Below are 19412 nucleotides of genomic sequence, written 5' to 3'. Positions count from 1 at the left end.
TTAAACCAATACATGTCCTATTTAAACAAATCCATGTGATACTTTAGACTCAGACTTTAGACTCAGAGGTTCAGGCAGCATTGACAAGATGTAAATCACGGAGGAAACACGGCACAAGATTTACAAACCGCCTATCAGGTACTGCTGATTATAAGCCAACTAACTGCTAATCAGGTTTTAATGTAATTTCATCAGACTTTGACAAGCCAACACTCTGTATATGAATGCTCTGCGGTAGTGCGCTTACCTAATGAGTACATAATGCTTTTACGTACAGAAGGTAGTGAAGACAGCTAATTGCGCTGCTGTTAAACCACAGCAGTCAGAGACTTTATTGCTTTAACTCAAAATGCTCACGCCTTCACTCGCCTACCGGTCACTCTGTTTTCACATGTAGAGAGAAAGAGGATGGTGTTGTAGTACCTGAGTCCAGTCTTGCTTTGGACTCGGTCTTGTCACGGTCACGGGATAAGGTGGGCTCGTAAATTGTTCTCAAGAACAGCCAAGTGCAATGACTCGATCAGAGGTAATTGGGGAAAAAGAACCTTTTTCTATCTATGAACAATGAAATATCAACAAAACCTTCAAACAGAATAAAACAGTCCTTTCTCTAAATGTTCAAATAAATCTGTTTCGCAGCTGGTCGAGGATCTAATTGATGATCCATGATTGTTTAATTGGATATTGCTTGTTTGTTGATGGAAAGGTATTATTAGTATGTTTTCATTTAATAATAAAAATGTTTGGTTTATATTCAGTTGACTTTAGGTGGTGATTCTATGTAAGTTTTAGAAAAGAATGGATAGAGAATAATCTCACCATCATATGCATCCAAAAGTTGCAATGCAAAGTTGGACTAAGACTATAATGTAGCATAACCCCAATTCCAAAAAAATTGGGACAGTATGTGAAATGCTAATAAAAACCGAAAGCAGTGATTAGTACATTCTGTTTGACCTGCATTAAATTGAAAATGGTACAAAAACACAGTGTTTGATGTAAACTTATGAACTTCACTGTTTTTTTTTTGTAAGTATATGCTCATTTCAAAAATGATGCCTGAGACGTGTTCCAAAAAAGTTGGGACACGAGTGTGTTCACCATTGTGTTACATCACCTTTCCTTTTAACAGCACTTAATAATCATTTGAGGACTTAAGACTCCAAGACACCAATACTTGTGTCTGTGCAACCATATGGGGCTTTCATTGTCATGTTTTGTACAATGACTGAACTCTATCGGTCTTGACTTCAGTACTGGATGACAGTGAAGAATAATAAAGCAAGTGATGCTGCAAAGAGACAAATGAAGCTCTTTATTTGGAAAAATATACAGTGCACAGGCTATACTGAATTCACTGAACAGATTCAAGTATTGTCTGAGAAATATTACAATAATTCATAAAGGCGCTTGAATCTTTTAATCAAATTGCTGAATCAAATCACTGTTTAATGAACTGAATCAAGTCATTTTCAAGTCACAAAAATATTTTTTTAAAAGTAGTTTTTGAAGACAGTGAACTGAAACGAAACAACTCTAGTGATAATTGACCGTACGCTACAGATTCAGCAGATCGGGATTAGGTTGAAAGACACAGCCTGTATTTTAGACTAGCATCTATTTGCCTTGTTAGCTGCCTCTAGTTCTTATCCCCTCCGAAGAAACAGATGGACCTCAGTAAGGAAGGTACAAAACACAGCACGACAGGAGTGTGCACGTGTGCCTGCACATTCATGCTCCCACCTGACAGCGAGTCACTGTGTGTGTGTGTGTGTGTGTGTGTGTGTGTGTGTGTGTGTGTGTGTGTGTGTGTGTGTTTTGGCTGTCAGTAGATGCTATTAGGTGTTTGGGTTTGTTTCTTGGCTGTTGAGTCTTGGCTGTGTTGGTGAAGCAGGCTGCACTGGTGTGAATTATTCATGTGAACACGTTGGCCTGTCTGTTGTGTTTATTTGGGTCCCCTCATGCAGCACAGCTGAGCTAATGCATCTTTAATGGGAAAACAAGACTTATTGGGTTCATTAGGGACAAATACGCCAGTCAAGTGTAAACAAAGCCGTAAGGGTCTTTTCACTCAGTGAGTTGTGCATTATTGTGTACTGTGCTTTCTCTCTCTCTCTCCCTCTCTCTCTCTCTCTCTCTCTCCCTCCCTCTCCCTCTCTCTCTCTCTCTCTCTCTCTCTCTCTCTCTCTCTCCCTTCCTCCCTCTCTCCCTCCTTCCCTCCCTCTCTCTCTCTCTCTCTCTCTCTCTCTCTCTCTCTCTCTCTCTCTCTCCCTCTCTCCCTCTCTCCCTCTCCCTCTCCCTCTCTCTCTCTCTCTCTCTCTCTCTCTCTCTCTCTCTCTCTCTCTCTCTCTCAGTGTCCCCTCGTCTTTTGCGGAGGGTGAGTCGTCCACCTGTCCGGGCAGTGGCCCTCACCCCGGTGGGGGTAGCTGAATCAGACGCTCACCTACCCTCCCTGCAGACGGAGGTGTGGAGCTGGGGGCGGGGTCAAGAGGGGCAGCTGGGACACGGAGATCTGCTACCCAGGTTGGACCACTACCCATAATGCAATGCAAAACAATCACTGCCAGTCCACTAACATAGGAATGGGCAATATGGCAAAAATATAATCTAATAGCCTACCTGTTTTGTGATACATGCATCATGAAATTTGATGGGACAAATAAATGTTTGAACAAAATGCTGCAGCAAAACGGTTGAAAAATAATATCAAAATCTGAGTGCAAAAGGTTTTTTTGTTGTTGTTATTTCACATTCTCTGCATCACTACATACAGTTTAACTGGGCTCTCTGAGACTCCCACCATGTTTGTATCCATATTTAGAGAATCAGACCCCATTCACATGTATCTGTATCTGGATATTTTTAGATGTGACGTGCCTCACGCACCTGGCTTGTGACTCACTAACTGATGTTTAGCAGGCTAAAAATTTTCCACAAGAGTGCTGTTAGCACTAAAATAACTTCTGGTATTTCATATCAGCGAAACGGTGTGTCCTTGTTGAAAACAAGTTCACTCAAAAGCACAGCTTTAGGTCACCAAAAATGTCATAGTTTTCATGTGGGCTCTGTTAATTTGCGTGTGATTGTTGCTGTTTTCATTTTCTGAGCATGCCAAACTCTGTTTGAAATATGGCTGATGACTGCACTGATAATTAGGGATGCACGATGTTGTCAGAAACGTATCGGTATTGGCAGATAATTGCTTAAAAAAATATATTAGCATTGGATGGAAGTTTATATTTGACTAATTTCAAACAGTTGATGATATTTTCATTGTGCTTCAGAAGAGTAGAATGGCGACACACTGCTGCACTAAAATGTCTGCATTTTATTTATTTTACAGCATTTGTAACTGTATAGAAATAAATTTTAGATTTCTCCATAAAACTAATTCATGTAGATGTGGTTCAAATGTAGCAGCAGATACGAAAAACATGAAAAACATTAAATATCAGTATTGGCCTGCAATTACCATATCTGTGCATCCCATATGTGCATGACCTGTGTTAAGTCAAACAGGTCTGTTGTGTTTGCAGCTTGCCACTTGTCCTGCGTTAGAAAATCTCTGCTTCAGCTTCATGCTCTGTAATGTGCACATCACACATGTTTACACTGTCCACTTTGAGGCATTTTATATCAATTCTTCTTGTAAGAAGATTCTGGTGTGGATGGAAAAATTTTCAGAAACGCTGTTGGTCTGGAGGAAGATTTGAGTACTTTTTTTTTCTACCTTTCAAAAATATCTAGATATGTGTGAACGAGGCCTCAAACATGCAAACTTCTGATAGCTGGATGGAACCTTGCACCACTTAGGAGCTGTCTTTAAATCCTTTTTTAAAGAAATATGCAGTCAGTCAGTGTCCTTTAATTATACCCACAATATGCTCAGAAAAGCATATCATGATGTTATTCATCGTGATAATGATGTGTTATTGTCACATCGCCCACCCCTGCAATGAAGTACAATGAAATAAAGGACAGAATAGCCTCTCAGTCCACACATGCAGACTAGAGATGTAAACATCAACGTTTTAACTAAACATTTAGCTGAAAAATGAACATTTATTCAAACAGAGCAGCCTATTATAAAGGTACAAGACTGTCTAGACAGATTCTAACTTTTGTGAACAAAAGCTCAGAAAGGCTCTCAATTCTGTGCCATGCCAGTGGCAGAACTGTGGAAGGATCTGCATGTTTTGCTTTGCAAATATACATTTGGTAAATACTCCCAATGCTGCAGTGCAACCGTACAAACTACTGTATGCACTGTATTAACCCAAGGCTACAAAATAACCTCTGTAGTTTCCCTTGTTCAATTTTTAAATGAATCAGCCTGTAAATTGATTATGCACTGCTTGTAGCAGCATCATAGCACTATTACCACAGGCTATGTTAATAAAATAAGCTTTTGGTATGTTTAATAGATGTTTCTGTGCTTTAAACCTTTCTTATATCATTATGAGACAGACTAGCTTGAAAGAAAAAACCTTCATGGGTCTTCCACTAATCCATTAAAATACTAATCTCTCTCTTTCTTTTCTCTCTGCAGACTACAGCCTCTCTGTATTAAAAGTCTGAGTGGTAAAGAGGTGGTTAGATTGGCAGCAGGTGCACTCCACTCTCTCGCTCTGACTGCACAATCACAGGTGTGTGGAAGTGTATATTAGGGCTGCACAGTATGGCTGAGACTAGTATTGTGATTATATATTGTGATTACATGTTGTGATAACAATATACTGTTCGATATGTTAAAACCACACTGATGAATCAGTAATGTGATATGGTAAAATGTTAAAGGACCTGGCAACTCAAAAAGTCTAAATCTCAGTGATCCTAAAGATTCGTGGCTTAGTTATCATCAAGCAGTGACAGTTTTGAAGGAAAAAAAAACATGGAGCTGTAAGCTAGAAAAACTTGCTTGCCTAATTAGGGCTGTGTTTAGTTAGGGCGTTTCAGACTGCACAGTGATTGACAGTGGTGTAGCCACAACAGCAGGCTTTTTTCCCTTTTTTTTTCTGGCAGAGCTCAGACTTCGGCTTATAGTAAAGTTACGCTCAACCAGGACTGGCTACAGTAATTGCTGTAACATTTTTCAGGCAGTACAGTACAGTGCAAATAGTTACAAATCTGAACTCAATACTTTCTGTACCCTGGTCAAGTAGCTGTGTCTGTTTCCCATCACACAACCAAACCGTAAAAGTTCTCTTTACCTTGTGTGGTCACATGATTTTTCACATGAATCTACTGTCAACAGTAAACGCAAACAACAGCAGCAAGAATGGAGGAGCTTCAAGTTCTGATTTACCTTATAGTCTGTTTTTGGTTTTATGTGAGAGTCTGAGAGATTCTGCCTGGCTGGGCTATTTATTTATTTATTTATTTATTTATTTATTTATTTATTTATGGTTATCTGACTCCAGTGACGCTGTGTGATCGCATTTCAACTTTCAGTGGTTTGCACCATTTCTAGCTCCACCCATACATTCAGGCTTAGCCCCAGGGTACCCCAGCAAGGAGGGTAACAAAATACAGCGTGGGTACTCAGGTACGATACGATACGGCTCACTTGCCAGTGAAAATTATAACAAACTGCGTGATCATGGAGTTGTAACTGTACTGCACCACACTCCCCATTGGGAAAAACTGCATTTTTGAGTAACGCAAGTAGAAATTTGACCAGTGATTCAAACACTGTTTGGCCAGTCATCCAAAGTCTAGCACTGTGGCTCACAGGTGGCTATGATGGGCAACAAACCATTAAAGCAATGTGAGTGTTAATCACCTGAGTTAGGCTAGTCAACAACCTTCATGAAAAGAACTTTGCTTGGCACCTCAGACATCCAGTGAATAAGATTAGAGGGGAAAGAAAGAAAATAGAAAAATAGCTTTGTCGATAAGCTGCTCTCTAAAGCCCTGTTTCACTCATGTGTAACTGATGTTTTGCAAAGCAGGCACTGCAGACATGTTGTTTAAAGCCATGCATTACAGTCATTTTAGCACAGTTAAGGGGTGTTTTTTTAAATACTCGCTTGTTCACTCGCTCACCAATAGTCCATCATGCTTTGATTTCAGACTCGATTTTCATTCAGTAACAGCTTTACGTTTTACAGTAAAGCTTTTATTTTGACACAGCTGTACTGTCTAGTCTAGGTTTTCAAACATTGTCAACCGTTTGTGATTTTAATCAACATAATTGTCAACATTCCTGACTTAACAAAACACAGGCAATGTCTTTTAAATGATGTTTACTGTGATTTACTTCTTCTTTCTAAATAAATGACTGAAAAGGATTGTTGGATGTTCCCTTGTACAGTTGGTTTATCTTGGGTTTAGTAAAGATATTACTTTTCCAAGGAAGTAATAAGCAACAGAAACCTGTTAGAATTTTACAGAAGTAATGAGTATCTTGTAATGGATTACTTTTATTTTTTTTATTAACTTCCCTAACACTGCTCACACTGCAGTTGGGGACAGACCTTATTTGCATATTTCAGCCTTCTCTGATATTAGTAGTACAATATCTCAATAACGATCAACAAATATTATGCAGCCCTGGTTTATATGTCTGTGGTTCACTTTAAGGTGTTTTTGTTCAGCTTCATAATCTAATTGTTAAGTGTGTTCGTTGGTGATGCTGAGTGTGTTTGTTGTGTGGGTTGTTTGTATATCAGCAAGACTGAATGTGTGCTTACTGTGGGGCAGGTGTACTCCTGGGGCAGTAACAGCTTTGGTCAGCTGGGACACATGGAATCCCCCAGCACCATCCCCCGCCTAGCTAAGGTACACACACGCACACACACACACACACACACACACACACACACACACACACACAAGACTGGCGTGAGTTTAGCAGCGAATCAGAATTTGATTTTATAAATTGTGAGAATGTGAGGCATCCCCCATAAATGTGTTAAAAAAGCACCTCTAACATGGTAACTGTGTAGCACTTTCCTAACTTTGTCAACAAGATTTTTTCCCACGTAATTACATATTAGTAATAAAAGTTCTTGTGTGTAATAATAATAATATAATATTTTCTGTATGTATTATACATATGTAATCAGAAATCTAACCTTAACCTATACCAAATTGTTTGTTTACCTTTCAGTTTAAAAACATGAATCATGGATCTTTTGTAAAAAGAACTTTTTTCCCTACAAATATGCAAAAACAAACACACACATACTCACACACTAAACATATACACACAAGATACACGGTTTAACCTGACATTTAGTGGAACTACTTGTCTTTCCTAGTGAGTGGCTAAAAACAGTTATATTTTAGATAACTTTATTTGCTGCCTGTGTTCTCTCTGTAGATGTCAGAGGGCATCCGTGTGTGGGATGTGGGGGCGGGGCAGAACCACACTGTGCTATTGGCTGATGGAGACTGTTTCCAGCCAATCTTGTACTACAGCGGGCAGCAGGTGAAAGAGGGGTCTGTGGAGGTGTCACAGGAACAGACAGGGGGGTACACACAGCAGCCTGTGCTGCTGCCCTTCTGCATGAACGTTAGTGACGTCTTACCTTTCTGCACTATTCAGAAATAGATAATTACAGTATATTATTTCAAATTTAACTTCTACTTGTTGTTTCCAAAACTCTTAAAACATTGAGTAAAGCTGGTGTATACAGTGTGTATGTTATTACTGTATGTAAATCCAAAGATTACTAATATGACAAGTGATTCAAAACTTTGGACAGTGCTGCACATGTTCAGTGTACTTTTTTTAATGGTCCTTGCTGTGAAATACTATATGAAATAGGCCGGGTCCTAATGCTGTTTCTACATTACTTGCTACTGTTTCTAATATTTTACCTAATGTGTCTTATAGCTGGGTTATGTGAGCAGTGTTTGTGCGGGTGGGCAGAGCTGTGCGGCGCTGGCTGACCGTAACGTAATGGGCTTCATAGCCAGCCTACATGAGCTGGCTGCAGCTGAGAGAAAATACTACTGCAAACTGACCAGCATAAAGAGCATCCTGCTGCAGCCTCTACTAAAACTGGGTATGAGAGCCAGGGAGTGTGTATAAATGAACAAATAATAGAGAATTGTTTAACTTTCTTTAGTGTAATTCAGCTACAACTACAGGTTTAAATCAACTTACTTTTTCTACTTTCCAGTCAAAACAGCCAGTATATTATTCATTTTTTAATATTTTTTAATATTTCTAAAGAGATTAGAGATAAAATAATCCACTTGCGTAAGGAAGGAGAAATTCAAATGAAAATAACTGAACAAAACAGGAGTTTCCAAAACTGGAGTTCAAATAACTGTTAAAAGATGCAGAGAAAATGGGACTCCTAACAACCAAGACCTGGTAGACCACCAAAACTGTCCCCATCAGATAAACAGCACTTGAAGCTTTCATCTATGAGAGAGGAGAAAATTGAGCTGCTTCAGATCTGAAACAATGCACAGGCGTTTCTATCCATCCTTCCACTGTGAGAAGGCGACGCTATATGAAGTCTGAAAGGATGCGTGGCTGTCAAGAAGGCGTTATTGAGAAAAAGAAATTTGATTTAATATGATACTTAGTTCTGGCTTCTATGTAATTTTCTTGACTCTGGAAAATGAATAACTTGCCAATGGTCGTTTTGGCTGGACTTTAAATAAATAAAGCCTAGTTCCTGACTTTGCTACAAAACTACAGTTAGGTTTAAATTATATTATGCTGATCTTTTTTGGTTTTTCTTTGGATGTGAACATGGTTTTGGTGAATGTTTTGTTCCCTCAGATTCCTTAAGCTCCAGCTTTGGACCAGCATGTACTGGACTTCTGCAAACTTTGGTTGGTCGATTTGGCCGCCTGTCTCAGTTGACAGGTCAGAACTCTGCCTCTTTGACCTCCTTCCTGAGGCGCTCACGTGATGTCAGGGGCCTTGTTGTCCTTGACAACGCACATCTGTTCCTGGACACATATTCTGAGCAAGTACACACACACACACAGACACACACACACACACACACACACACACACAGAATCTAAAGGGCATAGTACATGCGCTTATAACATGCTGACGTTATACTCACATAAAGATGCATCCATGACACACATTCAGTAATGTAATAAATCATCTATATTTTGTCTTTTCTGATTTTTGCAGATCTTGATCTTAAGTTTTTGTCTTCAAACTATATATCTCAATGTTTGTCTCTATGTTTATAGGTACTGCGCTGCAATAGGTAACCTGCTGGTCATGGGGGGCTTTCAGGCTCTTGTCAAACCTTGCCAGTGAGTCATCTTGCTATGTATGGGCACATGCATGTGATTTAAAGGGGAATTCTGCTATTTTCAAAAATAAAAATGAATTGTTAACGTCTAAACTCATTCTTTGTGGTTTAATGTACGATGCTATTTTTTCTGCATTGTTAACATCATGATCCCACCACTGTAAAGAAATTGAGTCATAAAGTTACTCTGTAATTCCTCATTTCACATCAGACCACTCTGAATGACTTCATTCAAATTCACAATGATTGAATTATGCTGACATCTTCTAAAGGTCTCTCTCTTGGGGTCAGTGGATAATTAGTGCTGACATTTGTCTGACTTTCATAGCGCTATATAGAGAGAACAGTAGCATGTCTGCTTCACAATGAGGACTTGTGCAGAGAGAACAGTTTAAAAATCATTTGAAGGTTTGGAAAATGTGAATTTAGCTTCAGCCTCTCTTCATCTCATAACTCATTATGCTTTCTAGATACTGTATAGCTTTGTATGCTTCTGTGAAGCATTTAGTGGTCTATTTTTAAATGTGCTAAGCTTTCAGAATAAAACTTTTTTTATTTATTTATTTATTTTTGCGGGAGTTTTTAGTAGTCAGGACTTCCAGGACTTTACAGGACATTTTATCAGTGTTCTTATTTTCCAGGTAAATTCCATGACTGAAAAATTTAATTATAATCTTGCAGTAACTCTGCACTTATTTTTGAGATTAAGTCAAAAGTTTGAAGACCCCTGTTCAAAATACTATTCATTTGCTGAGTTTGACATGTTAGGGGAAAAAAAAAGATAAAATATAAATGTTTTTACACAAGTCACATTTATGTTTCCTTTTTTGTCCAGTAAGTTAAATTCAGCAAATAAACAGTAATTGTGCATTAAAATGTGTAGAAGGATGTGTTAACTTATTTTCTCTTAGAAAATCAACAAAAAATGTGCTTTGATCAGCCCAAGCTTTTGCATATGACTGTGTATATACATATATATTTATATGTTTCCTTTCTCTTTAGGGATGTGTTCGGGAAGGGAGCAGAGGCTGTGCAGAAGCTGTCTGAGTGTTGTGAAGACGGGGCAACGCTGGCTGACATTTTGATTCATCTGTTTTACCTCCCTGTCCGCCATCTCCATGAATATGGCCGCCTGCTCCTCAAGCTAGCAACATGCTATGAGGTGGTGGGTACACATGCATGTTCACACTGACCTTGCACCATTGTGTTTTACAAGTGCAATGTTTTTGTTATGTCACCACGTCCTATCTAAGTAATAATGTAAAAAAGAAATAGATTAATAATAATATTAGTGTATTATAACTGTATAATGAAACATTCTACTGTGTATGTGTGTGTAATTATATCCCAGAATTCCATGGACTATCAGAAGCTTCAGGATGTCTGCTCTAAGTACGAGTCGCTGGCTCTTCATCTAAAGAGGAAGAGGAAGGAGGCCGAGTACACACTGCACTTCTGGAAGAGCTTCCCTGGAAAGATGACGGTGTGTGATCATTATTTAAAACCACAAGTGTTTTACAGTAACATTAAGTAGATATAGGATAGTTTCCATTTAAGACAGAGGAGTTGACAAAGCCGTTAGACCTTCTCATATCGGGTTGCTCATGGTTTATTCAGCTGAAGCAGAACCTCCAGTTATCATACAGAGTGCCTGCTAGGCAGAGTCGTTGTTGAACTTTATTAGCAGTGTTGGCTGTTACCCAGTGTCTTGCATCTTTCAGTCACACTGGCTAAAAGAAAAATGATAATGTTGTTGCTGTTAGTATTCGATAGATATATTTCTTCTTTTTTGTGTGAGTGTTTAATAAAGCAATAAGCCACAAGAGGCCGTGGGTTACAGCAATTTTATCACGGGAAGGATGTTCTCTCTAAAACTCCCTTCCCAATGATAAATCGCAGGAACGCATCTCAAGTGGCTTATTACTTTTATAAAACGGCAGCCAACTATGATAAAATACACAAATTTTCAGAAAATAATTTGAGTTGTTATTATTAATAATAATCGACTAAACAAGTATTCTTTACAGTGCGATATCGTTGCCAAGCAACCATAGACTGCTGAATGAGGAGAACGTTCAGTCGCTAATCGCTGAATGTTGCGGTCATTTCATGTTAACTTGTCGTATAATAATGAACATATGAGAACACAGCACTGTTTGATGCAAAACTTTCTCTTTTATAAGTACTTTTTGATCACCAAATTACCACTGCGAGTCTGATTTAGCACCAATCCAGTGGTGCCCCTCTTCTCACGCTGGGGCTGAATCTCAAATGGCTCCCTGCTCCGTACATAGTGCACCACGTTGGAATTTAAATATTGGATCCTGCAGCCCAACAGTGTAAATATAGCCAATAAATAATCATTTGAGACACATCTACACTCGATAAATGATGCACTGTTTGTAGAGGCCAGAATTTTTTTACTTTCATAGCTAGCACACTATTTAGGGAGTACAGAGCCATTTGGGATTCAGCCTGGGGTTGACAGTACTTCCGACTGGAACACGAACATTTGAAGCGTGTAATCCATTCAAGTGATATTGTTTGACTTTTATGCTGCCATTTTACAGTTAATCATATCGTAAGTACTTTAATTCAAGCCTGTGATATTAATGATGTAGTTCTTTAGGCTCTTAGCTATCTTTTTAGCCCGTTAGCTAGCTGACCAGCCTAGTACTAGTTAAGAACATAAGTCGTCAGCCCCTCAGTTTAAATAAAAAACAGGTTCTTACTTCATCAGTATACTTGGTTCATGCAAGCAGCATGAGAGTCAAAAGATTATTCCATTAACAGCACAAGGGTTTTTTTCATGCCGTGGCACAGTAATATAGAGTTCAGTTGTTGTGAGGTGGCCATAGGTGTGCGTAAATCTTGGATTTTACAGCAGCCAATCAGATCGTAGAACCGGAACTATCCGTTTTATTATTTTTAAAAAAAAACACGTTGGGGCAAAGTTTCAGTCCACTTAAATTGCATCTACTTTTTTGACTTGCTATGAGAAGAGCTCACGATGACTAAAAATGAAAAAGTGATCCCGTTTCCTCGTGTAGCAGCACGCCAGTCACTCACAGGACAACTCACTGCTGCATATGTAAATGAAGTAAAACCAGTACTGGAGTTTCAAATCACAGATCAGAGTCCAGAATGCTTACGTAGAGCTCTGAATGCTTGCACAAAATAGAATGAAAAAAATGCAAATTTCCACTTTTTCATTTAATTGCTATTATCAATAATTATCAGTAAAACTATTAATTAATATGTGGTTCCAGCTCTAGGTAATAGCAAAAAGGCAAGCACTTACTTTCATTAGCAACATCTAAAACAGCAGGCTTATTATTCAGTTATTAATCTTAAGAAATTTTGTAAGGTATTCAGTAACTGCTGTTAAACTAATGTGTAAATTATGTAGTTATGAGAGTGAACAATTGAAGTGTGAACCTGCATAGGGGGGTCTATTTATAATTGTGTCTTTCAAATCATCTGTGAGTTCTCATATTAAAACCTAAATCACTGTTTTTTTAGATATAGAATCAGTGAATCTTTATCTAATCACTTCTTTCTTTTTTTTTTGAAGTGCATTAGTCTGACTCAGGTCAGGTTGCATCATAGTGCTGTGTTATTGACCGGCCACTCTCTTGTGTCTGCCCCTGTCTCAGGACTCGCTGCGCAAGCCATCTCGCCGATTGGTGTGCGAGAGCAGCAACAAAGCTCTGACCTTGCAGAATGCTGGTCGCTTCTCCGTCAACTGGTTCATCCTCTTCAATGATGCTCTTGTTCATGCACAGGTATGTAATGTTCTCACCTCCCTGCCTTTTTTGTCCTCTCTCTTTTTAACCTTTGCTGTCTTTTGCTGTGTTCTCCTTTGTCCTTTTCTGCTTCTGCCTCTGCCTTTCATTCTTTTCTTCTTTTCGGCTCCTTTGGTGTATTGTGCTGGATTTTGTCTCTGAGGGAGTTCTGAGTGTCTGATGTTTATTTCTGTCCTGGTAGGGAATGCTCCCCTGTAAGGGTCTTGTAAGTATGAACAGAGTGAGAACAATAGAGCACACTTCCCTCTCTAGCACAGCTCCCCCTAGTGTCCAGGGCTGGGCTCAGCACTATTCTTCTTGAAGGAATAGCTCAGCGAAAGGTCAAATTTACACTTATCACAAATGCAGTAAATCACCTAAGACATGTTTGGTTGCAGAAATTTTGTCCTGCAGCTATGAGGCTGATGTAATGGAATAGTAGCTTATATCTAGCAGTTAGCCTCATAAAAATTGCCCGATAGAATCAGCACATACTTGCCTCAAACTGCACCAAGTTGATAATTATTCTTAAACAGTCTTGCTTGGTTTCTGACACTATTAAATACTGTTATCAAAAAATGGATCAAAGTATGTACACAATTAGGATTAATAGTAACTGATGCTTATATTTTTAGCTCTATGACATACTACTATACATTTTTGTCAGTGCAGAACCCTCAGTGCCTTGTAGTCCTCAAGAAAAGGCCTAATGATTTCTGTGAAATATAATGTACTGTGAGTCTGTAGTTTTTAATCTAATTCAATATAATATAGTCATCATGCTTGTTGTATTTAAAGTCTGCAAGTATTGTAGTAATACTGTGTTTTGGTTGGAAACAATATGGTTAAATTCAAACGGAAAATTGTCCAATCATGGTCTTTTTTAATCCTTGGTATCTTAGTAGATACAACTAAGCAAGCTCTCCCGTTGGTTAGAACTTCAGGAGCTGAACTGAAGGATTTTATGTCGGATTATCTGATAACAGAATTACTAACTGATAGTAAGATCAACCAGTCATGCTTTGTTTTACAGTAGCCACATTTACATACGGCCTAATAATCCGTTAAAAATAATAGCTCAATCAGAGTAGAATATGTCCGTGTATACACCTCAATCGGAATACAGTAGTCCGATTGAGACCGTTTGGAATACAATTTCTGTCCGTTTGAACGAGGTGGGTAATCCTGTAAATAATCCGTTAAATAGAAGAATAATATCAGTGTAAACACCTGTATCTGATTACGTTCCCAGTCAGAAAGTGTAGATACGTTCTGAGCATGTGCGTCGCATCATAGCGGGACTTTATAACGTTCAACATGGTGGGAGCAGAAACTGGTCAGCAAAGGAGACGAAATTTATGCTTTGAGCTTTAAAAGATGGTGGTGGGACGGACGTCCAGCTTATATGTCTCAGAACACGACGTCTTCGTCTCGTCCTTCTTTAATAAGTACATGTGAAAAACGTTTTCCTGAGTCTGACATCATTTTAAAGTAATTAAAAACACAAGCACTGCTCACTGCTGTTCGCCTCACTCTGGCTGGACTCACGTGATGCTCATTGTCATGGTAACGTCTACACTAAGTGGTGCCCTACGCATGCGCGTACTTTTGGATCTGATTACTTGTAGTTTGCATGTAAACAAAGATTTTCCATCAGATTGTTGAGTAGAATGAGCATAAACACCTCAGTCTTAATCTGTAATTGGAATGTAGTCAATTGGATTGGCAGCAATCTTTGCATTTATACACAGCCAATGATTGTGACCAGTTTCAAGAGAAAACATGTCACACCAGGCTTTATTGAAATCCTAGATACATCGTTGTGTGTGAGTACGAGTAGCAGCCTGACTAACGTGTTTCCCTCAGTTATTAGAAATGGAAAATATTGATGGCAGCTCTATACCAGGGCTCTTTACTGAAGCTCTGAAACTGCTTCAGAAAGGGTTAAATTTATGTTAATATATCTTACAGTCTTCAAATTTAAAATGGAAGGTCTTTTACAAGCTTCAGCAGTCCGTGTTTAATATGACATGGCCTGAAAATGTTCATGCTTAGAGCTTACATAGTATTAGAATCCCATAGGGACGCTAGCAGAAATTAGCTTTATCTTAACCTCTCGTCTTTGACCGAGTTGATATTTATGGCATTTATATTTAAGGCCTAGCTCTAATATTCATAGATTGCCACTGATTTTAGTAGAAAACGGAATATTAAATAAGCAAACTTTAGACACCAAAAATGTCTTGGCTGATCGCTGCATTTGGGGTGAGGGGCAAAAATTGCATAAATCCGTTGTTTTGCCGACCTGTTTGTTTAACTGTTTGTTCGTGGTTATGTCTCAGTTTATGTCTCATTCTCTGCCCTGATATGTGAGATCAGTGATATTTTTGGGGATATTTGAGGCAGGGACTGTACTGTGCCACCCTCAGAATGCAGTATTGTACACTGTGATGCCCTTAGGTGCTGTATGCAGCTGCTTTGTGAATGTGCCATCTTAAGTACATATTTTTTTCTTTTTGTTATTAAATGACTATAGTACTTTATAGGAAGAATTCTTGCTCTCTTAGTTGCTTTTTGGAGCCAGTGGCACAGAAGTGCCTGAACCAAGCCCTATTCGGTGCCTGTATTTTCCCTTTCCCCCAGCCTGTACCCTTGTCTGCTGCAGTACGGTGCGTCAGTCCATTCTGTTACGACTCTTCAGTTTTGTCAGACAAAGTCCCATTGTTAGTTGTATCCTTTGGCAGGCCCTTACCTTTATGAGTTCTCCTTCTAGTTCTCCAATTACTTCTGTTTTGTATAGAGTTTGTATGTGTGTATGATATGGCTGCATAATATATATGAAATAATACTTTGCTGTTTTTTTTTTTTTGCTACACTGATTGTCAAATCTTAATCTCATATGTAAGAACACTGATAATTTGCATCAGTTACATGTTGACCACAGCAATAAAGAGATGACTAGAGGTAACAATTGATGACCGTGAGCAAAGAGATTACATTTCGTTGCTAGATTAGTTAACCTTATCTTACCTAATGTCTCATTTGTGATGCACTCATTGAGACTGACTTTGGCCCGTTTAACTTATTAAAATCTGAACCTTGAGTATTTGGGCCATGTGCACATCTACATTTGGCATATTAAATGCAGTGTTCGGTGTTGTTGGATATTGTGCAAGTATACAAAAATATTTTTTTTTTGCTGTGTGGAACTAACAACTCTTTTAAGCAAAAAATAAAACGAACACATCATTCACAATTGTGTAAAGTGCAAAAAAAATTTAATTACTACAATTGCAATCTCATATTTGTGCACTGTAAGGTTGTCAGAAAAGCAGCCATCCTTTTCTATATGTCAACAAAAATGAATAAATCCATTTGTATTTCTTTTCTATGGAGGCCTACAAAGCAAAAATCTACTGAACATTCGTTAGCTAATCTTGTCACAGCGTTACATACATAAGCAGCTAGCTAGCTATTTACAACTGGTTAAGTACTGCATAGTGTTCATTTTGCAAACATAGTTTTCACCTGAAAAAAAATGCTATCCCCCTGTCCTGGAAACCTGCTCACACAGAGCTCGTCTAGGGAATTAACAAATTAAAATGTTAAAAGCGTTCAGTGTTGCTGCAGCCTGAAGGGCTATAATGTTAATCTACAAATTGCTGCTGTCGGAAGAAAACCTTGTATCTCCATTTTTTTACATAACTTGAAAATGCCTGTTGCCCTTTATATTGTGTGTAAATTTCATGAAGAAAATGACTTGGAAAAAGGTCTGGTTCCATTGACTTGCATTAAAAGTAAAGTAGATTTTTGCTTATTACTTATTGTAGTTCAAAATTATGGACAGGTTTAAACCAAGCACCATATGTTTTTCGCCATGTGGTATGTGGTAATTTAGCTCTTGGTTAACAGTACCTCAGTTTTCCTGAATAGCCATTGTTATAGCTCATCGCATCTACAAGCCACATATAAGCCGATTAATCAATCATTAGTTGATTCATTCACATGGATAATTGGCTATCAAAATACTTTTTTTTTTTGCAGCCCTATACTTCAGTCCCATGGCTAGAAAGGGTCACCATTTATGTGATTAAAAAATCTTCTGCAACATGCATTACATTTCAGTGGCATATTACAGAAGGCACTGTTGCCTTGATGAACTATATATTGTGCAGCCTGAGTATGTATGTGTGTTTGTTTACATGTTAGAGGTATATTTGTGTGCAAGCATGCCACTGATGGAAACCTGATGTGTTTGTGGAATGCTTTGCACAGTGGATATTTAGGAATACAGTATTTGGTTGACTGTTGAAGACTTCATTGTCAAGCTGAACATTGTGAGTATAAATAAATCTCTCATTATCACCACTCTCTTCTTCCCTCCCTCAGTTCTCCACTCATCACGTCTTCCCTTTGGCCACTCTGTGGGTGGAGCCTATATCTGAGGAGAACGCTGGCCTGTGAGTGTGTCCATCAGAATGCATTCCTGTAAAATCTTTACTATTATTATGTGAATAATGTGCGTTGTGTTGTGCAGGTATGGGTTAAAAGTGACCTCACCTGAAGAGAGCTTCATGCTGCTGGCTTCCTCACCTTCAGAAAAGGTAACACCCCCTCAGTCAAACATGATTCATCTGTATCACAACTGATCACACCTCATTATTAACTTACGTATCAAAGTCACTTTATTTTGAGCATATTTTTGGAAGTTTATGTGTATTTTTTAAATAATTTTAGGCTAAGTGGCTGCGTGCCATCAATCAGACAGTGGAGCAGGCACTGAGTGGAGCAGGGCTGGACACCTCAGGGGCAGTGATGAGAGCAGACCCGCCCATCTCCCGGACCGCCTCTTACACCTTCTACAAGGATAGCAGGCTGAAGGGAGCCACGTACGAGGGCCGCTGGATGGCAGGCAAACCCCACGGCAGGTGGGTTTATTGGAAAGGGATTGCAAGGGCATGAGAAGAAGGTGCAACTCTCATTTTTAAATTTTTATGTTTTTTTTAGGGGTGTTTTGAAATGGCCAGATGGTAGGATGTACACTGGAACATTTAAGAACGGTCTTGAGGACGGGTTAGTCACACACTTATTTACACATTACTCTCATAATCTTATTACTTTCAAAACTGTTCAAGTTATTCATTACCAGCTCCATGACAGATAAAATGCAGACAGCAAGTTCATTGTTGTTTTCTTTTTCAGATATGGCGATTATATTGTTCCTAACAAGACCCTTAACAAAAATGATCATTACCAAGGCCATTGGAAGGATGGGAAGATGCACGGCTTTGGGACCTTTAGGTATGTGTTTGTGTGTGTGTGTGTGTGTGTGTGTGTATGTGTGTGTATGTGTATGTGTGTGTATGTGTAAGCATGCAAGGACGCTATGACAACCATAAAAACTGTTTTTCGCATGTACAGATTTGACTCGCTGATTCTATTTTTTCCTTGAGATATCCTGGAGATATTTGTGTTGTTTAGTGTACCAAAAAATGATAATGTACTCTTTTTAGCTATAACAATCAAGCGGACTGTTTGTGTTACTGTGCCCATAAGACAGATGTATGTAAATGATCTCTGTTTTTATAGGCTGCCCTGCATTCAAAAAGCCCTGTGGGCTGAAACATTCTTATAATGTCAGCATAAATTAATGAGCTAATCTGCTGGGCTGAATAGTTGGCTATATGTAAATACTTTGGTTTTCATGACATTACAACGTAATCAGTTCAAAACAGTCTATTATTTCAGCTTAGTTTCTATGCATGGACTGTATGGACTGGGGAGTGAATGGTATGTTATAAAACTTTAACAGTATTTACATATCACATCAAACTGTTTTATTTAAAAAAGTGAGGAACATGTAGTTTTCTGTGTTATGGGACCTTTGATCAATTTCCCTATTCTCGGGAATTCTGCTTGTAATATGAGTTTTACGAGTAATATTTTTTATTATTCTATTACGTGTAATATAGGATTGTTTTCCCAGAACACAGAAGCAAGCTTGAAGCAAAATACCTGACTTAAACATGTCAGGACGGTGTTTCATTTGCTAGCCATGTAAATTCCCTCTAGACAGGCTGTCTTTAGTAACATTCTGTATTAAAAAATAAAGTACCTTTTTAACATAACACTCTGATCATGAAATTATATGTGTTTGCAGATACGCTACAGGTGAAGTGTATGAGGGCTCATTTCAGGATAACATGCGTCATGGCCATGGCATGCTGCGGAGTGGCAAGCTGAACTCCACTTCTCCCAGCGTTTTCATTGGCCAATGGCTGCATGACAAGAAAACTGGCTATGGTGTCTTTGATGACATTACAAGGTAAGAGAACATCTCATAACAGAGATAACATTATAGCCCACCCTGTTAATCAACATACCTGTG

General features: G+C 38.6%; 1 protein-coding gene across 1 annotated transcript in view; it reads left to right on the top strand.

The window, feature by feature from the left end:
• als2b (alsin Rho guanine nucleotide exchange factor ALS2 b) overlaps positions 1 to 19412 on the top strand; it is a 44485-nt gene that overhangs the window by 15351 nt on the left and 9722 nt on the right. The window contains exons 8-23 of the mRNA XM_036569975.1: positions 2355 to 2523; positions 4550 to 4646; positions 6703 to 6780; positions 7325 to 7516; positions 7841 to 8012; positions 8744 to 8933; positions 9175 to 9240; positions 10242 to 10404; positions 10591 to 10722; positions 12896 to 13024; positions 17414 to 17484; positions 17562 to 17628; positions 17762 to 17952; positions 18032 to 18097; positions 18227 to 18325; positions 19185 to 19349. Coding sequence (XP_036425868.1) covers positions 2355 to 2523; positions 4550 to 4646; positions 6703 to 6780; positions 7325 to 7516; positions 7841 to 8012; positions 8744 to 8933; positions 9175 to 9240; positions 10242 to 10404; positions 10591 to 10722; positions 12896 to 13024; positions 17414 to 17484; positions 17562 to 17628; positions 17762 to 17952; positions 18032 to 18097; positions 18227 to 18325; positions 19185 to 19349 — 2047 coding nt within the window. The remainder of the gene's footprint in view (positions 1 to 2354; positions 2524 to 4549; positions 4647 to 6702; positions 6781 to 7324; positions 7517 to 7840; positions 8013 to 8743; positions 8934 to 9174; positions 9241 to 10241; positions 10405 to 10590; positions 10723 to 12895; positions 13025 to 17413; positions 17485 to 17561; positions 17629 to 17761; positions 17953 to 18031; positions 18098 to 18226; positions 18326 to 19184; positions 19350 to 19412) is intronic.

The sequence above is a fragment of the Colossoma macropomum genome, unplaced genomic scaffold (assembly GCF_904425465.1).
Source record: "Colossoma macropomum unplaced genomic scaffold, Colossoma_macropomum, whole genome shotgun sequence".
NCBI lineage: Eukaryota > Metazoa > Chordata > Actinopteri > Characiformes > Serrasalmidae > Colossoma > Colossoma macropomum.
The sequence above is the reverse complement of the archived record's forward strand: the minus strand, read 5'-3'. Positions and strand labels throughout refer to the sequence as shown.